The sequence below is a fragment of the Aricia agestis genome, chromosome 12 (assembly GCF_905147365.1).
Source record: "Aricia agestis chromosome 12, ilAriAges1.1, whole genome shotgun sequence".
Taxonomy (NCBI): domain Eukaryota; kingdom Metazoa; phylum Arthropoda; class Insecta; order Lepidoptera; family Lycaenidae; genus Aricia; species Aricia agestis.
In genome coordinates this window covers 10648350-10669792 of record NC_056417.1, presented here as the reverse complement: position 1 = coordinate 10669792, position 21443 = coordinate 10648350, and the positions used below count along the sequence as shown (strand labels likewise).

At 37.9% G+C, this 21443-nt stretch overlaps 2 protein-coding genes across 2 annotated transcripts in view; both read left to right on the top strand.

Moving 5' to 3' along the window:
- Positions 1–10562: 10562 nt before the first annotated feature.
- Positions 10563–11562, top strand: LOC121732195 (formin-like protein 14). Its single transcript, XM_042121993.1, has one exon. It carries the CDS (start codon positions 11065–11067, stop codon positions 11560–11562), a length of 498 nt encoding a protein of 165 aa, XP_041977927.1. The 5' UTR covers positions 10563–11064.
- The window catches only part of LOC121732194 (inactive rhomboid protein 1), a 148075-nt gene continuing 138156 nt past the window's right edge, over positions 11525–21443 (top strand). Inside the window, exon 1 of the mRNA XM_042121992.1 lies at positions 11525–11558. The gene's annotated coding sequence lies outside the window, so the exon portion shown is untranslated. The remainder of the gene's footprint in view (positions 11559–21443) is intronic.

Genomic DNA, 21443 nt, shown 5'->3' with positions numbered 1-21443 from the left:
AAATTTAAAAATTTCAACATCAGTTTTAAGTCGGCATACTCTATCATTCTGTCTACTCTGGTAGGGTATGTCACAAACTCGCAATAAAAGGGGTCGGAATGACATTAGGAGACAGGTGTCTGCATTCGTTGGCGCTACCCTATTACCCCTAATTGGGTAATGGCTTTACATAGAAGGATTCAGGTACGTAAAACTGACTTTTAGTCCATACTAATAATCAATACGAATGTGTGTTTCTTTGTCTGTCATTACCTGGAGAGAAGAATGAAGAATCTTTTAAATAGCTGGACCCATTCAGATGAAATCTAGTATACAGAATATTTAGGTCCCAGGAACATAAGGTGGTTAGGTTAGATTAGTTTTTATCTACTTTAAAAAAAGTTCCTTTTATGAAAGTATTTTTATTTTTAGATATTTTAAACTAGGTGATGTTCACAACTTAAAAACCGAATCAAAACTCTCACTCTGTTTCTTATCGAGTTGTCACATTGGAAAAACATCTCTTAAAATCTTTTTGATTCAAAATCTTATAAATGCCAGATTTATTACATGGACATTATTTATTTTGAATAGAATATACAGGTCTTTTATATTTAAAACGAGACGATAGGTCAGTTCTACACGCAGGTAACAACTAACAAGCGATTCAGTTACTTTATGTGTCAATAAAATGGTCGCTTACATTGTTTGGAAATCTCAGTGTAGTATTTTAAATTTTTGTACCTACTAAACAAAATGCTATGCCGATTGCCGCGTTTCAGAATTAAAAAGTCAAGGTTTTTTTTTCACGGGCAATCGATGAAAACTTGAAAAAGTCATAATTAAAAGTAATAATTTGTATTTGTAAACCGAGCTTTGATTCGCAAAAAACATAATTATTATTATGAATGCACGTGGAATGCATGAATGCACGGTTCCAAATAAGACCTAGCAAGATTGTATTTTTCTCGTCTAAATCAGTAAATTTTATAGCTATACACACTCTATACAAATTTTATAGCTATATACACCAAATACATATAATACACGGTCAACTTATCCTACTCGTATTATTACGGAGTATTCAACAAACAGAAAGAACTTGTCAATATCGTAACATTTCGTTTTGCGTGATGTTAATTTGGGAAACAGTGTAAAGTTACATTGGAAAAAAACTTGTTAGCGATCGTTAGACATGAAAGGCGAACTAATCAAACTAATTATTGATTCAGTTTGACACGCACGTGCTTAATGCACGTAATGTTGACCCAGTGAACTGAAAAATATTTAGCTGCCATAAAATTCAGTCTTAAATTGCAAATTTCATTTCACTTATGAATTATTTAATTTCACCTAGAAAATTCGTTTTTCACTTTATAACGTTTTCTGCTGCTGGTTGTTTGCTAGCAATAAATAAAAAACGATAATAACTCCCACACCGGTTTCGGTGACGGTGGCCGGTTTCATTGAAACCAGGCCAGTTACGCAGGAGTAATTTTATAGTGCCCAAGTGTGTGCGCAGTACACAAGAGTACTCTCTATTCATTTTACTCTCATAACCCAGTGGGACGGAAGACCGACACGACTGGCGAGAGATCAGGCGCAGGACCGACTTTTTACATGCCCATCCGACGCATCTTACATGTCAGACAATCAGGTGATCAGCCTGTATTGTCCTAAGCAAACTTGGAAATGATATGTTTCCAACGCGGGAATCGAACCCACGACCTCCGAGTCAAGAGGGCCATTACTCTGAGAGGGCCATGCTCTGAATTACTGGACCACGGAGGCGTTAAAAAACGATAGCTAATATTATAAATTATAATATTTTATGATACAGATAAACTTCTATCGGGCTATTTTTATCTAGAATAAGGTTGACTGGTTAGTAGCAATATTAAGTTTGCCTTTTGTACATACATCGTTAATTAGTATTAGTTATTAAATATTGTTTATTTCCCATGTATTTTTGGTGTGCAATAAAGAGTAGGGAGTAGGGACCTATCCACGGACCTATCAGACAGAGAGCGGTCACGCATTCAAGCGTTCTGCGTTCGTATTTTGCGTTCGAGCGGTCTGTTACACAGGGACACAGCAGGAATTCTGACGCGGTCAGAACGCCCCGTGCATAGTAAAAGGGGGGGAAGTAAGTTATCTTCGGCACCGCGCGCGGCTTGTATGTGTGCGCCATAGTATCAATGCGTCGCCACGTACGGCACACAACAAAATCTCGGCGGTACCAGCCTAGTAAAACTGGCCGAGATTTTGTTGTGTGCCGTACGTGGCGACGCATTGATACTATGGCGCACACATACAAGCCGCGCGCGGTGCCGAAGATAACTTACTTCCCCTCCTTTTACTATGCCCCGTGTGTGAGTACTGAGTATCTCTATAAAAGTAATACAACATAAATAACACATAACTGACCGCTTGAACGCTTGACCGCGTGACCGCTCTCTGTCTGATAGGTCCCGTAGATATTATCATTATTATTTTATCAAAAATCTCAGAAACCTATCAGTTGACTTTTATTTACAAGAATCCTATAGGAATACTAATTGTAGGAAACCTGAAAACTAGGCAAGAACTGTGAGAAATGAATAATTCGCCCTCAAAACCTAGATAGTAATTTACAAATTGTAGTTCTTCGTTGAACCTAGCTTCTGATAAGATCTTTTGTTCGCAAAACTACGATATAGTTCGTAGAATTTATTAATAACTACTAACTAGATGACGCCCGCAACTCACATGCGCCAAAATTCGGTTATCGCGCGGGAACCGTACATTTCTTCTGGATAAAAGTATCTCCATCGAAAGTCGAGTGAAAGTATCTCTATACCAAATTTCAGCAAAATCGGTTCAGCGGTTTTGGCGAGAAGAGGTAACAGACATACAGACAGACATGAGACAGACACACTTTCGCATTTAGAAAATTAGTATGGACTAGAATCTAGATTGTGTTATAAAGATTCCTAAGATTTAGCATAGAATTAAGATACATAATCAAAATTGTTCTAGCGATGTAAAAATGTATAAATAATAAATATATTAGTCAGACGTATTCAAATTGAGCTGAAAATAACCAAGGTGCCCTCAACTTTCGCGTAAGTCGTCTTATTTCTAGCCAGATTTTTCAAGTACATCCTAATAAACTATGATATGAGAACGTACACCTAGTACTATTTACTACCGCTACCTAAGCTTGATGGTACCACAGATTTTATTCTATATAATTTTTAATTAAAATTTTTAAATATTATTCTTATTAAAAAATATTTTTTTAACAACGATATACAACATTTAATCGTGGATTATCAATTATTAAACAGATTCCTTATTGCCCGCGGCTTCGTCCACGTGAAAAAGGTATACTTTTATACACTAACAATAATTATAGGAATATCCGGGTAGAATTTTGAAAATTTCAAAATTTTTATAGCCATGTTATGACACTCACATATTCTGTGAGAATACGTAGACAGAAGTTTTGAAATCGGTTCTTTAGATAGGGTGATTACTATTTACTATTTACCATAACACAAACTCGCAAACTTTGGGTACCTTCAAATAAAATGAGTACAGATTACTTTGAAACCATAAAAAGCAAATTTTTAAGTTAAATATTATTCCACAGTTGTCAATTCATGTACCTACTACCTAACCTTGTTTGTTGGCTAGTGGAATAGTCATTAAGTAAAGAATAAACTAGAATGAAGAAGAGTTTTATCTACGTTATCTTGAGGAAGGTTCAGCTAGGTGCGGCCATTACGATACGTGTTTTAGACGAAACTGCTTTAATCTTAATAAGAAAGGTCGCCGGATATATTTTATATTTATTCCAGCTACACAAAGAGGACTTATGCCGGGCCTATATTATTGTATGTATTTTAGTCGTCTCTTTTATATATTACTAGAGATCGCCCAATGGTCGAAATTCGACCTTACTTGCAACGACATTAGGACTACTACCTATATTTTGTAAAAAATATTGACTTCATCATAGTTTTTTTCAATTCTTGTCTCTGGGACTCAGCTGATCTCAGACTGGCCGTTTAAGCATTGTCTAAATAGTGTCTAAAATTAAATAAAAAAAACAATAATCCATTTTCAATTGGTCAACTTGTTGTCAACAGACTTCAACCATAAATAAAAGAGTATAATTCGTATGTATAGGCTTGTCACTCAAAAATCTGTAATTTTTCCTAGTAGTAGTGTCGTAGTGTGTGTAACGTTTTATTTGTTAAAAATATATATGATAAATGCATCATTTTAAAATAATATTAGCTCGATGCACTCCTTCACCATATAATCTATAACTGTGCGAAATTTCATGCACCTACGTTTCCCCATTTTTCGTAAAAAGGTTTTTCGTTTTTCTCTCACGTATTAATATAAAGATAGATATTATATTATGGCCCGGGAGCCAGGTAAATTTTTGGTCAATTATTTCTTCCCGGGCGAAACTTGTAAAATGCATAAGAGACTTATCCTATCTAAATACTAATATTATCCTAGGTCCTTCCAAGATTCAAAATATTATGTCCATATCATATGAAACTCACCAAAAACAATTGAAAATTTTGGAATGTTTTAACAATAATATCTAGGATACGGAAAACCAACATTACTATCACAACATCTATTTAAAGTTGCCAAAATAACTGCAGAGAATTGTAACTACAGTGTGGTTTCAAAACTCACGTTCTGAGCAAAATTGTTTTCACCCTTTCAATTAGTGCAGATTGCCGTTTACAAGAGGGCTTTCAGTCCTATTCGATTAGGAATCAGGGCGGGTGCGTGATTGGGCCCTGTTAGCACAGTATAAATAGCATACAGTAGAGCAATTCAGGTCGGGAAAAAAAAAACACAGATATATGACATGCGCTTATGTTGTTAAAGTCACTGTGGGCTTGACAAGCGGGCTGTGACATGGCAAAAGGAGAAAAGTGGCATATTTGGTATTCTCCAAGGGAGCAATTTGCCTACGATTAACTTTTTGCAGGTGGCGCACAAATAACAAATGATGAATATTGGGGTAGGAAGTTTAAAATAATTAGCAACTTGGACACTTGTAACCTCAGCCTGACCGTGACCACTGCTGCTAGAAAAAACCTGAAACGATAAAATAGCATGAAAAGTGCTCTCCAAAATATTCGTTATTTAAAGAAGTTATTATCATCTCAGAAATAAATTTTAGTAAACTGCTTTATTTTTGAAGAGCAACTTAACCATTTTGCACTTGAAATTAAACTTGACTGATATTGCACTGTTTTGCTGTTTATTTGAAATCACGCTAACGTGCCATAGAGCCCAATCCGATAACGCGCGGTCTAACTATGCCATTTATGCATGAAGTTGCTCTACTGTACACATTTGTACTGTAAGGGCACGGGGCCTCAGGGACCGCCATTGATTTCCTATCAAACATGCATTATTGTCCGTAACAGTATCTAGGGTTGAATTATATACCATGGGTATATCACTGATTGATAAAGTCCCGAATTTGGGTTAATGTACAGACTGGGAGTTCCCTATTACCTACAGTAGATAACGTTAATTTCGGAGAGAATTGAGTTACTCGAAAGTAAAAGATAAAGACAGAAACACGCCGAAAAAGAAAAATCTACTTCAGATAATAATTTTGAGTTTTGATGGAATTGAGTTACTTTTCCAAAGTATCACATAGGCAGAGACAATATAGTGACCCCGTCAAGACGACTACATATTATTATTATATACAATATTATCTCAAGAAGACAAGTTTTTCACAACAAATAATTTTTTACTCTAAAAATGCCCTCTCACAACGCATAATCAATGTTGACTATTATTTATTGCTGTAATTTTAGACAACAGTTTCTCCACCTCTATGACAATAATATTATATCTATGCCAAACATCCTTATCTTGAAAACGTACAGACTGTCATAGGATTTACATACCTCCACATCTCAAAGACATTATTCCATATTCAGGATTAGGATACCTGGAGCTAGAACAAATAAATATTCTATGTCCTGAGAATGGCAGTGAATTAACTAAGACCTAGATAAGTCTAGAATACAGCTCGCTATGGGCTAACAGCTTATTCATGTTAGGAAGGAATAGCTTAGGTCTCTAGAGATATAAACCAGGTTATGTTTGTGACTTAGGATACTGTATGTAACATTGTATTATGTATGCCAAATGAGAAGTTATGAATTTGATTGTATTACCATTTCTAGTTTAAATATACAGTGTGTAACAAAAATAAGTGATAATACTTTAGGGTGTGTACGTGTTCCTTGTAGAGAGTTCACTGTGAAAGTAGCAGCGCCGAAAGACGAAAAATTTTTTTCACTTTTGTATGGGCAAGGGCCTGAGCGTCACGAGTTTCCCCATACAAAAGTGAAAAAAAATTTGGTCTTTCAGCGCTGCTACTTTCACAGTGAACGCTCTACAAGGAACACGTACACACCCTAAATTATTATCACTTATTTTTGTTACACCCTGTATATACAAAAGTCTGTCCTTTCGTTTGTTTGTTTTTGATATCTCTTTACGCTGAAACAACTGAATTAATTTAGATATAATTGACTTAATCTTGAAAAGGGCATATTGTAGTTTCTGCTCCTTATACCTTTGCGTTAGATTCGTTATTGTGTTATTTATCTAAACCACTAAAATTAAAATTATATTAATAATGCATGAAACTGTATGTTTAGGTACATACTACATATACTTCAGTAAGTACGGTTGCCCTATTTTTTGATTAAAAACATTATCTAATTTGAAAATGTTGTAATTTATGTTACCAAAACACATTTCTTTCCTTAGTAATTTTCACGAAATAATTTAATTTTCCGTGTTTTCCGTGTCAAACAAGGTAAATAATTCTATAACACGGGTCGAAATGAAATTAGGAATGTGTTTTCATTTCATTACAGACTCATTTAAAATCGTTTTGTGAAGATCCCAAATAGTTTTGGTATCTTTGAAAATGCGTAAATATAAGTATGTAGATAACCTACCTACTTATATTTATATAAAGTTATATTATTAAAGCAAAAACCATGGTTAAAAAATATATCCACAGCCAAACTAAGAACCTTCTCCCCTTCTGGAAGACGGTTAAAAAAAAGGCCAAAAAAATCGGCCATGTGCGAGTCGGACTCAAGCACGAAGGGTTCCGTACTGATACATAGCAAAAATAGGCTAAAAATTGTGTTTTTTGTATGGGAGCCCCCCTTAAGTTTTTATTTTATTTTAATATTGTTATTAAATATTGAAGTCCACATATAACAAAAGAATGTGTGAAAAATTCAAGTGCCTACCTCTTGCCATTACTGATATAGAGCGAAAAAGGCCGAAAAAATCACGTTTGTTGTATGGGTACCCTTTTAAATTTTATTTTGTTTTTAGTATTTGCTGTTATAGCGGCAACAGATATACACAATCTGTGAAAGTTTCAGAGGTCTTCTACAGCTTGGAGACAGACAGACGGACAGACAACGAAGTCTTAGTAATAGGGTCCCGTTTTTACCCTTTGGGTACGGAACCCTAAAACGTACGGCCCTTTGTCTTTGGACCTTTAAGTTTTGTGCCATTTTCATATTTAACCCATATAATTATCCCCAGGGGCTGCCGGCTTCCGCATAACTATTGAAAATCTATTGTATCTGCGATACCCACGATGGAGGTGCTACGGCACCACTTTACCGCTGATGGTGTTACTTTGCGTGTTTTTTAGGGTTCCGTACCTCAAAAGTAAAAAACGGAACCCTTATAGGATCACTTTGTTGTCCGTCTGTCCGTCCGTCCGTCTGTCAAGACCCTTTTTCTCAGGAACGCGTGGAGGTATGAAGCTGAAATTTATATCAATTACTCAGGTCTACTGTCCCTTGAAGCTGTGAAAAAATCAAACTTCTAAGCCAACGCAATCAAAAGATACAGCCGTTTATGCCGCAAATTTTCGACACTTGCAAGGGAATCAAAACCTACTGGGTGCTTCCCGTGAACTCAGAATCTTGAAATTTGGTACGAAGCAACGTCTTATAGCATAGATAAAGGAAAAATTACGAAAACCATAAATTTTTAGTTACATCACATAATATATTTTTTTTTAATAATTTTAAACTTACTACCCATTTCCTCATAAACGCGTAGAGGTATTAAATTGAAATTCATACCAAATACTCAGGTCTATAATACCTTTAAGCTGTCGGAACCCTCGGTGCGCGAGTCCGACTCGCACTTGGCCGGTTTTTTTATTGTAATTTGTAACAGTTTATTGTACTATCAGAGAAGTTGATTCCTAGGCAGATGGGGGGCCTACGTAGTTTGGTTGCATTATGTCAAACCCAGCCGACAGATCACAATAGCTATGTCCACACTGTGCCTTTTTATTCATCAAGGGTATGCGTTATAGCGCAGTCAACAGGGCACGTATCCAAAACTTTCGCTTTATTCTTTTTCTTTTGGAATTTCTTATGACCAAATAAGCCGCACATATTCCACCCATGACCCAGTAAAATGTTCTCGTCGCCCATGTTACAATAATCTGACAGACACTGCACCTAAACAAAAATTACAATGTTGGCGTTGCTATCGTTGAGGCATTCAATTATTGAATGCGCCAAAATGAAAGTTCAATGAGAGACGATGACGAAAATTGAAGATGAAAGTGCATAATGCGGACATAGCTTGGTATATATAACATTGAATTGATTATTGACTTGATCCGACCAAATGACGTTGGTGTCATTTGCCTAGGAATAAATTTCCTCGATGGTACATTCATCACAATATTGTTACGTGCTAGGGTTCGAAGGATTCGGAGAGAAAGGCCTGCTGACTCTCTTGAAGACTTTATTGACACTGGCTTATGGCTCTGTGTGTCTGTAACAATATGCAAAAGAAGAAGTGTTAATGAAAGAGTTACCTCAACTATTAAATTGAAGATATTTTAGTTTAGGTCAGCAGTACTTAGCTAGGTAACGAGATTTTTAATTGGATAATACTAAGAACGAGGCCGTCTGCGTTTGTTCTACGCCACGGTAGAAAAAATCACAATTACGTAAATATACACCGTGAGGGTTTTTAACGGAAACTCATAATTATACCTGGGCTAGCAACGAGGTCAGAACAGGGCTGCCTACATTGCGAGAAACGATGGAAAATCTAACATTGCCAGCCCTGTGTAGGTACGCTTTTTGATAAGCATTGGGAGCAAACTACCATAGTTTTTTTTAGACACAATAGATAATAGATAGAGTCGCAACTCGCAGTGCAGTGACGTCAGGGCTACAGTGACCTTAAAAAACATATATACAGGGTGTAACAAAACTAAGTGATAAAACTTTAGGGCGTGTACGTGTTCCTTGTAAAAAGTTCATTGTGAAAGTAGCAGGGCTGAAAGACCAATTTTTTTTACTTTTGTATGGGCAAGCGCCCCAGCGTCACGAGTTTCCCCATACAAAAGTGAAAGAACATTTTGTTCTTTCAGCGCTGCTACTTTCACAGTGTATCACTTAGTTTTGGTACACCTTGTATATAAGTAAAAGTAAGAGACTATTTTCAAAGGAAATGTACAAATTTGTCCCTAAACACTTAGGGAACAAGGGAACCTGTTCTCTAAATTTCCACTGAGACCATGACGGTCTCCGGGAAGAACATAATATAGCATGACCTCGCATCAAAATCTAGGTAGTTAAAAAAATTACTAGTAAAAAAGTCAATATTACGTCTCGCCCCCAAAATCTAGGTAAGTAATTAAAAAAGTCTAGGTAATAAAATGCACTATTACAGTAGACAGCTTTTATGCTCTCAAGATGCACGGTCCCCGAGATTTATAGGTCGACTTCAAAGTTAATGAGCTACTAAAGGTGTTAATTGTTTTGAATAGCACTTAGTGTAAATACCGATACATTTATCGATTTGTTATGGTAAACACACCGAGATTTCACTAGATCACGATAAGTCATTCCGAATTCATAGAAAACATAAGTATTAGATCATAGTCTCATAGAAACCTACTTAAATTCTGCGTAATTACCTAAGTGTGACCTACATAACATTATCGCGTACCTACAAAGTACTCGGCGACCTTCACAACGTAGCGCGTAGGCATCAAGTTTTTTATAACGCTTTCTAATGGCCATAAAATGTTACAGCGAGATACTTATAAAGCGTAATTGAATGTTCTCTGAAGAATAATCGAGTGTCTACTTAAATTTGAAGCTATCCAAAAATAATCTTAATCCTGTTTTAAGCTTTCAGAAGCTAACAATGTAGGCTCGCCCGCCACTTGACCCCTTTTTCGTCGAGCCTACGATATTAAACAGACGTTTTGAAGATTTATTTTCTTATTTCAGGTACTTTCTAAAGTACGAAGTCTAGTACGCTCCGCTACAATAACTCCATTATTCCGCATGCCTCGCTGCGAGTGTGGACCATATTTGGCATATTTGGCCCGTGTACCCCTTATCACGTAGGTATTTCGTACCGGGTGAAGTTAGCGGCGGGCGGCAGCGCAGAGCGGCGCGCGGTATCGACGCGCGCACGGCCCTGAAGTGGCCGCGGGCGGACACGCGCACTCGCGCCCCGCCGCGCCAGCCTCAGCCGCGACCTCCGCACGCCCCACAATAACACGGCACCTGTGACGTGATAAATAATATCGATATTCGTTTCTAATCCAGTGATAGACGCATCCGAGCTAAAGGTGTTAGAAAAATTGAGTTCAGTTGGGTGAAAACAAACAGCACAGTGATTAGCGCAGGCGCGCCGCACGCGGACATGACGAGGGCGGCCATCTTGGTCGTGGATACACTTTCGCCTCGCCCCAGCGTCGCAGCCTGAGCCGCGAGCCCCGAGCCGTCGGGATCATGCATCGCCACCGGCGGGCCGCGCCGGCCGCGCTGTGAGCGCCGCGTCGCTATCGATCGTCGGGCGCGATGGCGCTCGCGGAGTGAATGCGGACATCGGGACCGCGCCGCAGAGTCCGCGAGCCCGAGGGGATCCTCCCGGGAGAGAGATCGGGGGCGTCCCGGGATGTGAGTCGCGCGGGGCGGGCAGCAGCGCGCGGGAGGCGGCGGCCGGCGGCGCGCCATGGGCGAGGAGTACCCGCGCTCCCCGTGCGAGCGCTTCCCCACGGTGGGCGCCTTCAGCGTGGCGCCGCCGGAGCGGCTGAGCCCGCCGCCGCCCGCGCCGCTGCCGGACCGGTTCTCGGCGTCGCCGCGGCGGGTGCGGCGCAGCGCGGAGGCGGAGCGCGCGCGCCGGCCGCGCTACGTGCCGCCGGCGGCTCACGTGCCTGTGGAGCGGTACGTGCCGCGGCCGCCGGCGCCGGTGCGGCCGCCGCCGGTGTACTGCGGGCTGGCGTGCCGGCCGCCGCCGCCGCAGCGCAAGTGCTGTGGGCCGGCGTGCCGGGAGGACCTGGCGGGGTCGCCGACGCCATCGCGCTACGCGGAGTACGTGGGCGCGGCGCGGCGGCTGGCCTGCACGCCGCCGCCGCCGCCGCCGCCGGCGCTGCAGCTGCCCATAGAGCCGCAGGAGCCGCCGTGTTGTGTTCAGGCCCGCAGGAGACCGCAGCCTCCGCATGATTGGTGAGTCCTATTGTTTTGTACACAGATCGATATTTGTTTAATACGGCCGGACGGAAAAGTGACGTAACTTATCGTTTCGTGAGTTCGTATTTTGCTCGTGTCGAGCAGAGAGTTGAGAATTGAACTTTTCCCTAATGTTATTAATGATTTTACACCTCTGAAGGAAACAAAATCATTCGATTCGAAACGCAACGCCTCTCCCCCTCTCGTTTTCCCCGATCCATAAATGTAAATAAATAGATGTCGTTTGGGCAGAAGCGTAAAGCGAATCGGGCGTAGTCGCCGGGGCTGGAGTATCACGCGATGGACATAAAAAATGAACGTGAAAGGTTTTTAATATCGGCGTGACGGTGGCCTGCGCCGTTTTTGTAATCGGCCAGATTCGTGGGCGGAATTGATACGGGTGATTGATGGCGCCGCTAACGATACACAAACTTTTGGGATTTTTCATTAATTACTCTCAAACAGACGATTAACACGTCCCACAAACTGTGACAGTGGTGACACCCTTGTTCGATAAGGAACAGATTACAATATTATAATATGCATTGTACAATATAATTTTCATTGAACAGTTTTTTCGCTTCCTATCAAGGCCAGTGGCGTATGCTCCCATAAGAATATCAAAAGCTTCTGCCCTCCATGCTAAAGTAGAGATCATACCCACGAAGATTCCTCCCAGTAATCACTTTTGTTGATACCTACTGCGCCAATGACAGACCATAAACTCTAGGTAGAGTCGCAACAGCAAATAGTGATTTTAACTGCCTATTTACTGTTTAAAACTCACTATTAAAACAATAACATAGGCCGTCAGTTACTATTGCTATGATTAATTATTTATTCTACAGTATAATTAATTATAATTTAATAGTTGTTTCGCTTTCTTAGAAGGCCAGAAGCGTAGGGAGCATAAGAATATCAAAAGCTTCTGCCCTCCATGCTAAAGAAGAGATCATATCCACGAAGATTCCTCCCAGTTCCTCCCAGACTCCACATACTCTAGGTAGAGTCGCAACAGCAAATAGCCATTTTAACCACATATCTTTTTAATCTCGGAATCGGCTCCAACGATTTTCATGAAATTTAGTATATAGGGGGTATCGGGGGCGATAAATCGATCTAGCTAGGAATCATTTTTAGAAAATGTCATTTTATTCCTGTTTTATCGAATACCGAGCAAAGCTTGGTCAAATAGCTAGTTTATTGTTTATAGCTCACTATTAAAACAATAACAAAAGACGACATTTATTATTACTATGAATAATTAGATTTTGTACCTACTACCTAATAGCTATGTCCACACTATGCAAATTCATCTTCAATTTTCGTCATCATCTTTTTATTCAACTTTCGTTCGGCATATTCAATAATTGAATGCGTCAAAATCCACCCGCGTTGGAAAGAAAAGTGTCATAGCGTCGCGGGCATGCCTCACGTGCGATGTTGACTGCGCTATAACGCATCCCCTGATGAACAAAAAAGGCACAGTGTGGACATAGCTAATAACACGTCGAATGACTTTCATACAATAGCTGTACAGTCAAATCTGAAACATCTAACCAAATAGAAGCTTTTTGTTAAAAATTTAGGGTCAACAAAATCCCTTCTCGGTATTTTTATCCTTTCTCTTTAAAAGAATAAAGTGAATAATAATAAAGGGTTTTCCCCCCATTAATTCAAATATTACTTCAAGGACAAAAGAACAGTTGGACCTCATATTTCTGAACCGTTTATTTCAATTTATACAAAATATTATGCGTAACTTTGCCTAATTAAATATTATCTTTAAACTTCGCAAGTTGTAAGACTCGGTTAAGCTTTGAAGTTCATTCGAATGTCAATGAGATATTGTGTAACGGGTAACCAGTCTGTGATTCGGTTATTTGAAAAAGGAATTTGATTTTGGTTAAGTTAGTCATTTTTCTAGAAGTGTTACTAGGTATATATTTTTTGTGATAAATAGTTATCACCAGTTTGTACTTATCAAGTCTTTACCACAAAATTAGTCACACAAACATCTCACAATCTCGCATTCATATACGAAGTTTTGTGATCTTTGGATCATACATCGTTTCCTATATTATTTCGTGTAATTTTGTTATTCTCATACTTTTGTTAAATAAATTCATTCTGTTAATGGTGTCTTATTGCATTTTTTATACATTTATTAAACTTTAGTTACCTCATATCATGCACAAATTGTCAAAATCATTAATTTCTAATTGTTATTACATATTTTATGAAAAATATAGTCTCTTAATACCCCTTTTCACCCCAGTACGTGTGATGTAATTTAAATTAAATAACATGTCATGACAAAACACCTCATTTCGTTGCTTCACACTTCCCAGTAATACCACAAACATAAAATAACGTTACACCAGCGTTATTCGCTGTTAATATCCTTAATAACCCAATCCAACAATAGAACACAGTGGATAAAATAAATAGCCCTATTCCACTAACCTAGATCTTTTGATTCCTAATGTAATGGCCCAGTAGGAAATTGTTTTGACGTTCATTGAGATAGATCCCGCGGATTATGCCCTTTCTTTTCAATAGAAAAGTTATGGGCCGACTCCGAGTATTAAAAAGTTCTTTATGGAGGACGTCTCTTATTGCAGAACTTCGATGATTCCAACCAGAAGTTCTTTTTATTGATAACTGTGGATGGACTTATGAAAGCATAAAATAGTTATAGTTTTAAGCATAGTTAGATTTTACTAAACATATTATCATATGCCATCATTCAGTCGATCTAGTATACTAGATAACGCCCGCAACTCCGTTGCGCCAAAATTCGTTTATGGCGCTGAAACCGTATGTTTTACCAGGATAAAAAGTATCCTATGTCCTTTCCCGGGACCCAAAGTATCTCTATACCAAATTAGAGAAAAATCGGTACATTGGTTTTGGAGTTAGGTATCAGAAAGTCAGACACACTTTCGCATGTATAATATTAAGTATGAAAAGTATGATAGCCCTTAAATACGTATTGTTGTGTCACCAGGATATAATATAAACATCACAGGACATACATCAAGATAGATACCGCATGTCGCTCCATTTGTATGAAAACGAGCGTGTCACTTTTTGGTAGGCACTGTGACGTACCGATGATATGAAACGTGTCCATTATCTTGATAAATTAAATCGAGCAAACGTTTGGACCACAAAAAAATAATTAAAGAGGAAGATTTAGGGCCTGTTTCACCACGATACCTGATAAGTGCCGGATAGGCTATCCACCACTTAACTTGACAGATAGAGTATGGAGAATCTGCCAAATAAGTCGTGGATAGCCTATAAATCCTCCTCTTTAATTATTTTTTTTGTGGTCCAAACGCTTATAATATTATTCTTAATGCTCGATTTAAAAATCAATTTGCTTAAATTTTTTTCGACACCGTAATAATAAAATATAAATGTTCGATTTCAATTAATATTCCATCTCGTTCCATTTGCCTTTCATAAGAAAGAGCTACTCTCAATATGTAATAATAAAAAGTAATTATAAAACAAATTACACTGTGGGAACAACCAATTCAGCGAAAGCTGTGGAGAATGAACAAATTGTGTCACAGAGTAATCGCGCAGTATGTCTAATCACTTTATTAACTGGAGTATGGCCTTTCACCTCAATGGAAATGTCAGGGTATAATACACCGTGGGCGTACTCATTGACATTAAGGGGGCGACTAACCCAAAATTTACGATTTTATAATTCATTTTTGTACTTGAAAATAAGCCCCGAATTGTTTCATTTTCTAAAATTAGATACTACATTATATTTCCAAAAATTCGATCTGAGCGAAAACACGATATCTTAAAATTTTCTCGATAGAAAAAAATTACAAAGATGCATCTAATTTTCACGAATTTTTCATTTATTGCTATAACCGTGCATTGAACCAAGTTAATATTTTAACACATTATAAAAAATTCTATCATTGTGAGACCGACCGACCGACGAGTTATAGAGAAAAAACTAATTTGGCGATGAATCCGCGTCGTCCTTTTTCACCTGGCATATGAAAGAAGTGAGTGTGAAGAGAGAAGGACGATATTTGATTTTTTGGGTTGGTCGCCATCTTAAATAGAAATAATCTAGGGTGGATACGAATAGTTAGGGAGCCCAAAAATGGATTTCATTACTCGAGCGTGTCAGATTAAACTGGTGATGGCGTGTCACAAATCACAATATGTGTTGTCATGGTAAACAGATTTCTTGGTTGGTTGGTTGGTTCAAAAAAGTTATTTTTTAAGGTTCGATCACAGAATATATATTAGTAGTACCAAGTTCGGTTCGGTTCTGGAAGAATGCAGACGATATTATTAGTAAACCCTAAAGTAGCTCTCACCTAACAATGACCGTTTAAATGTAAGGCAAGTTGTAATGATAAGACATTTTAAAATTTTTAATCTCCGTACTTTCATAACTAAGCCTCTGAGATATATTTTTATGTTCATTTCGGAATAATCGAAAAAATTAATGAATAAAACGACTAGCCTCTTATTCTCTTTATTTTCTCTATATTATTATACCTATATTACACCTACAACTTACTAGGTATTCACAGCGCTCGAGTATGTACAGGAATATTATACTATTCGTGATCTGGGCTCCCCTACTTAATTTTGTACACGAAATCTTCCACGTGTATAAAGTTTTCTTCAGTAAATCAGCCGTCAGGTCCTTGATAACTAGGCCTTTTGATCATATTTAACTCAATTTACTTCTAAAATAGACCAATTAGATTAATAATAATTAAAACCTTCGAGGGATCCCTTTTTAGAATAGCGTCAAAGTAGTTATTAAAATCACGGATCTCTATTTATTTTAGATTATTATCTTTTCATCAGCGCTCAACCAAAGGTTTCGTTTTCAACCCTATATTTTTAATCAAAATTATCGTTATAATTTGGAGTATCATCTTATAAATCATAGCTTTCCATTATCCTCGACCTTAACAAAAACGATAATTGTCACCTTTGACCTTTGGTAAAGCGCGATTATGATATTATACAGCAGCGGTTCTCAAACTTTTTTGGTGGCGGCACCCTTTTTGGAAGTGATATTTTTGACGGACCCCAAAAAAGTAACGTTTTGTCTTTGAATGAATTGTCTCAATGCTGGTATCTGATGACATTTCTAATAACAATTTTTGTATTGGTCTCGGAGCTCCTAAAAAGCCTTTGCGCCCTGGGGCACCGCAGAGTACACTTTTAGAAAGACAGTCCTATAGCGTATATCTGTGGTTTCTGTACCTACCGACTACCGAGTACCGATTTATTAATTTTGTTATTAAAAGATTACAAGTAAAATAATACAAACCGACTTAATATATTTTAAATTTTGGTTTATTTAGATTTAAGTGTATGAAATTTTAAATGCAAGTAGCCTTAAAATGTGTCATTGTCTTTTTTACGAAAAGGTTAGGTTGGGTCTGAACCCGTATTGCTGACCAGTTCAAAAATCATAATAATGATAACTTAAGTTAGTCGGTGATTAAAATACATCATTTATTAAGTTAACGAGGAATACAGGAACAAACTGATATCGAACTGATAGAAGTACTTTTTTACAAAAAATATGTAACACCGTATAACAAACAAAAAGCTATGGCAACGTTGCTTTGATATTTCTATTTTACTAAACAAACAAAAATGTTGAAAAAAATAGTCAAAAAACTTGCAGAACGGTGTTGAACAATAGGTCGGATGAAATATGTAAATTAAAACAAGCAGAAGTACGCGCCAAGTTCATAAATATTTTTATTGAAATAGAAGCCAAGTGCGAGTTGAGTGTTACGTAATATTTTTTCTGACTGCGGCGCGGGCGGAGTTAAAAAGAAAGTCTATAACTCTATTATAGTCTATACCCGCGGAGCCGAGCACATTTTTTTAAAGTAAAAAAAGTTAATACTAAAATTACCTTATCATACCTCCTATCAAAAGCAAACATACTTATAAGTTCTTTTCTTTTACTTTTAAATAAAAACTCTAACTAAGTTCTAATAGGAAAAATTAGTATTCCGATTTTGACTTTCATTCCAGTACGAGTATACATAAAATTTGGTAGTGCGGCCCGGGGTAAAATTCTACTTCCGATTTTCGGTCCAAGTGTCGAAAAGGTTGGGTACCCTTGGCCTATACTAAAGCGGTGAATTCACTACCGGATTGCCCGCGGGCCGCCCGGTCTGGCACAAGTCTGCCGCTTGCCCCGATTGAACACACACAGAACAGGAAAGTCAGTCGAATAGATAGAGGGCTGCAGCTCGGTCGTGGACTCATGGACTCAATCCTCTTTGTAACAAATGATAGATCAGCATCGGCATGGGTTTCTTTGGATTTTTCAATAAGTTCGCTGTATTAGCGGCATTAGGTAGATCGGTGTTCATGTAATCCTTGCTTTTAACTTTCTACAATCAAGGATACGGTAGACAGGTAAATGGAAATAAACGAATGTCAAAATTGTTTGTGTTCCTTCATTGCTATGTTTAGTGTTCGTATTTTTTACAATAATATTTTAAGTGCACTCCAGTAGTCCAGTCGCTCTCCAAGGCGCGAATGACGGCGGGCCGCCCGTCGCGACCATTCATGTACAGACTTGCCCGTGCCCGCGCGGGAAAAATGCGATCTCGCGGACAGGCTGCGGGCACGGGCCAACGGGCATGTCTGTGCCCGTACCTAGGAATTGACGAGCAGACATGCTACAGACATGCCCGTGACGGGCAGCCCGTAGCGGGCGGCCCGGTAGTCAATTCCCCGCTTAAGGTGCTCCCTCACCGGGACCATTCGCGTGTAATGTAACATTATAGATTCGACTTTGAGCATTACATAGCAAGTTGACTTGTTAAATTGATGTATCATCACAATTTGTATCAAATTGAGCATTCGTATAATTGTATCAAACCATTTTACGAATGCTCCCGGTGATTATAACGCCGGATATTTTTTATAACGCCTCTACCTATAGTCACAGAAAGCGAAATAGAAACAGCGGTGAACCGATTTACTGTCTCATCCGCCACACGATGTTATGATATGTTTATGTATCTGATTTCAATCAGGCGTCAATAGGATTTGTAATAAGAGTCTAGGGCTAGACTTAATTTTGTATAGTCGGCTGAGTCTTAAACAGTTATTTTTGTCTGCAGTTTCATAGTTCTACAAGCTTACCTTACGTTCTTACTTTTTAGGCAGTCCTACTACGTTATACGTAGTAATCACAGCCTAACAGAAAACAAACGTAATTAACTCATTTCATTTACCAAAGTTGTAAAATACTTTACACGTGTCAGAAGGAACATACCAAATGATAACTTTGGAAATTCTGTAGTGTCCTAATTAACGTGTCGTCCAAAGCGACAGGTAATCAGTATTGTATAAGCTAATTCAGCAAAATCCTGTGTTAACTAAAAACAGCTATAGCAGTGGTAGAGGTCTAGTTCACATAATAATTAGCAACACAGCACATGTAATTGCTATAAGACGCCCTTTAGCAATCGTCTTTCAACTTTCAAAAGCGTAGACTGAAAAAGGTATTCAACATCCCTATGCAAGGGTTAGGGTCTCCCTCTTTTTGTTTTAAGGTATATGTAGGGTTATAGTTCGGAGTTCCCCTTTTATTAGCTAAAGTATATCCCTTTTCAGGCTCTATCCCTATAGGTTAGGCACGTTTTAGGGTTCCGTACCCAAAGGTTAAAAATGGGACTCTATTACTGAAACTTCGATGTCTGCCCGACTGTCCGACTGTCTGTCTGTCTCCAGGCTGTATCTCAAAAATCTCTATAGCTAAATTTCTGAAATCTTCACAGATTGTGTATTTCTGTTGCCGCTATAACAACAAAATATACTAAAAACAAAATAAATTTATTATTTAAGGGGGCCCATACATTAACAAACGTGATTTTGTTGGCCTTTTTTGCTCGTAATCAATAATGCCACCAGGTAGGCACTTGAAATTTTTACAAAGCCCTTAATTTTATGTGTACTTTAATAATTATCTAGCTATTTGACCGAGCTTTGCTCGGTATTCGATAAAACACGAATAAGATGACATTTTCTAAAAATGATTCCTAGCTAGATCGATTTATCGCCCCCGAAACCACCTATATACTAAATCGTTGGTGTAAAAAATCGTTGGAGCCGATTCCGAGATTCCAATTATATATATACAAGAATTGCTCGTTTAAAGATATAAGATAATAAAATAAATATAAAATAAATATTTAAGGGTAGCTCCCATACAAAAAACAAAATTTTTGGTCTATTTTTGTTCTATAACGGTACGAACCCTTCTTGCGCGAGTCCAACTCGCACTTGGCCGATTTCTTTTTATTACGTTGTATACAGTATAATATAATTAGATGTGTATACGTAAATCATCCGAGAATCTTGCCATATATCCATTATCGACGTGGAGTGCCTCAGGGGACTTTATTCGTGCCGTTGTTGTTCGTCTTAGCTGCTTGGTTTAGTAATCTAATTGCCAATTAATAACGAGTTTTTAGGTTAAATACCTTTAATCAAATGTCATATTATTTCTTTTTTGTGATTAATAATGCCGCAAAGTGCTCAGCTATTTACTATTCTTCTAAATTGCTCATGTAAACACTTAATAGGCCAATGTTGGTAAAAATGATACATGCCCAAGAACGTCTCAAGTGGTATTGTTTGCATATGTTTATCTTTATTACTTATCTTAATATATATATTTCTTGTGTGCGTGTGTATGTGACTGAACTCCTCCTAAACGACTGGACCAATTTTGATGAAATTTTTTGTGTGTGTTCGTGGAGATTCGAGAATGGTTTAGATTTACAGTTTGGTCTACTGGAAAATGTTTTTTCAATTAATTTCTTATTTATAAGGAGTTGTTGATTTTGGAATGTTTTACATTAGATCCGGCGGACGGCGCTATCATCGCATTCAATATTATTCTATTTCAATTTTAGTTTGTCCTGACAGATGGTGCTACGATTAATTTGAAAAAAATGTTGTTATTCAATTCATGTGCTGATTAAAATATTAAATAAATAACACATAGGCTACAATTTTAACCGAATTTCAAAATGGGGGAGGTGTTATGTTCGTTTTCTTATATTCAACGATTACTCCGCCGTTTGTTAACCGATTTTCAAAATTTTTCTTTTGGTATATAGGGTATCATCCCAATTTGGTATTATATTCAGAAAAGTGGTGATCTGATGAAGGATCCATAAGTAATCGAGGGAACTCCTCAAAACTTATAGGGAAACATATGGTGACTTCGGTTCCGTGAGAAGTATTCTAAGCATATGCTACCAACAAGTAAGATTTTGCACCGAGATATACCTGGTATACCGTGGTTCGGAAGGTGCTGAGAGAATTCCTGATTCTTTATAGATACAAGTTTGGGAGTTTCGGCGTTGTTTTAAGAACAGAAAGCATATGCTACTATGCAAAATTACATTCTTCATCATCATCATCATCATCATCATCACTACCATATTATACCATTTCATAGTCTTTTAGATCGAGACTCGAGTTTGTCAAGCGATAATTTAAAAAAATCTATATCTACCTAATATTATAAACCTGAAGAGTATGTTTGCTTGAACGCGTCAATCTCAGAAACTACAGGTCCGATTTAAAAACTTATCTCAGTGTTAGATAGATCATTTATCGAGTAAGACTCATCATTTATCGAGAAGGTTATATTATATTATTACTCTAAGACTAATACGACAGAAGAAACTCAGGAAAATGTGGGAAAAACGGGGGATATATTTTTTATGGGAAAATGTACCTACGGATTCTGTAAAATTTCTAATTTACGCGGGCGAAGCCGCGCGGGACATCTAGTTACTTATAATATTATAAAGTGGAAGAGTTTGT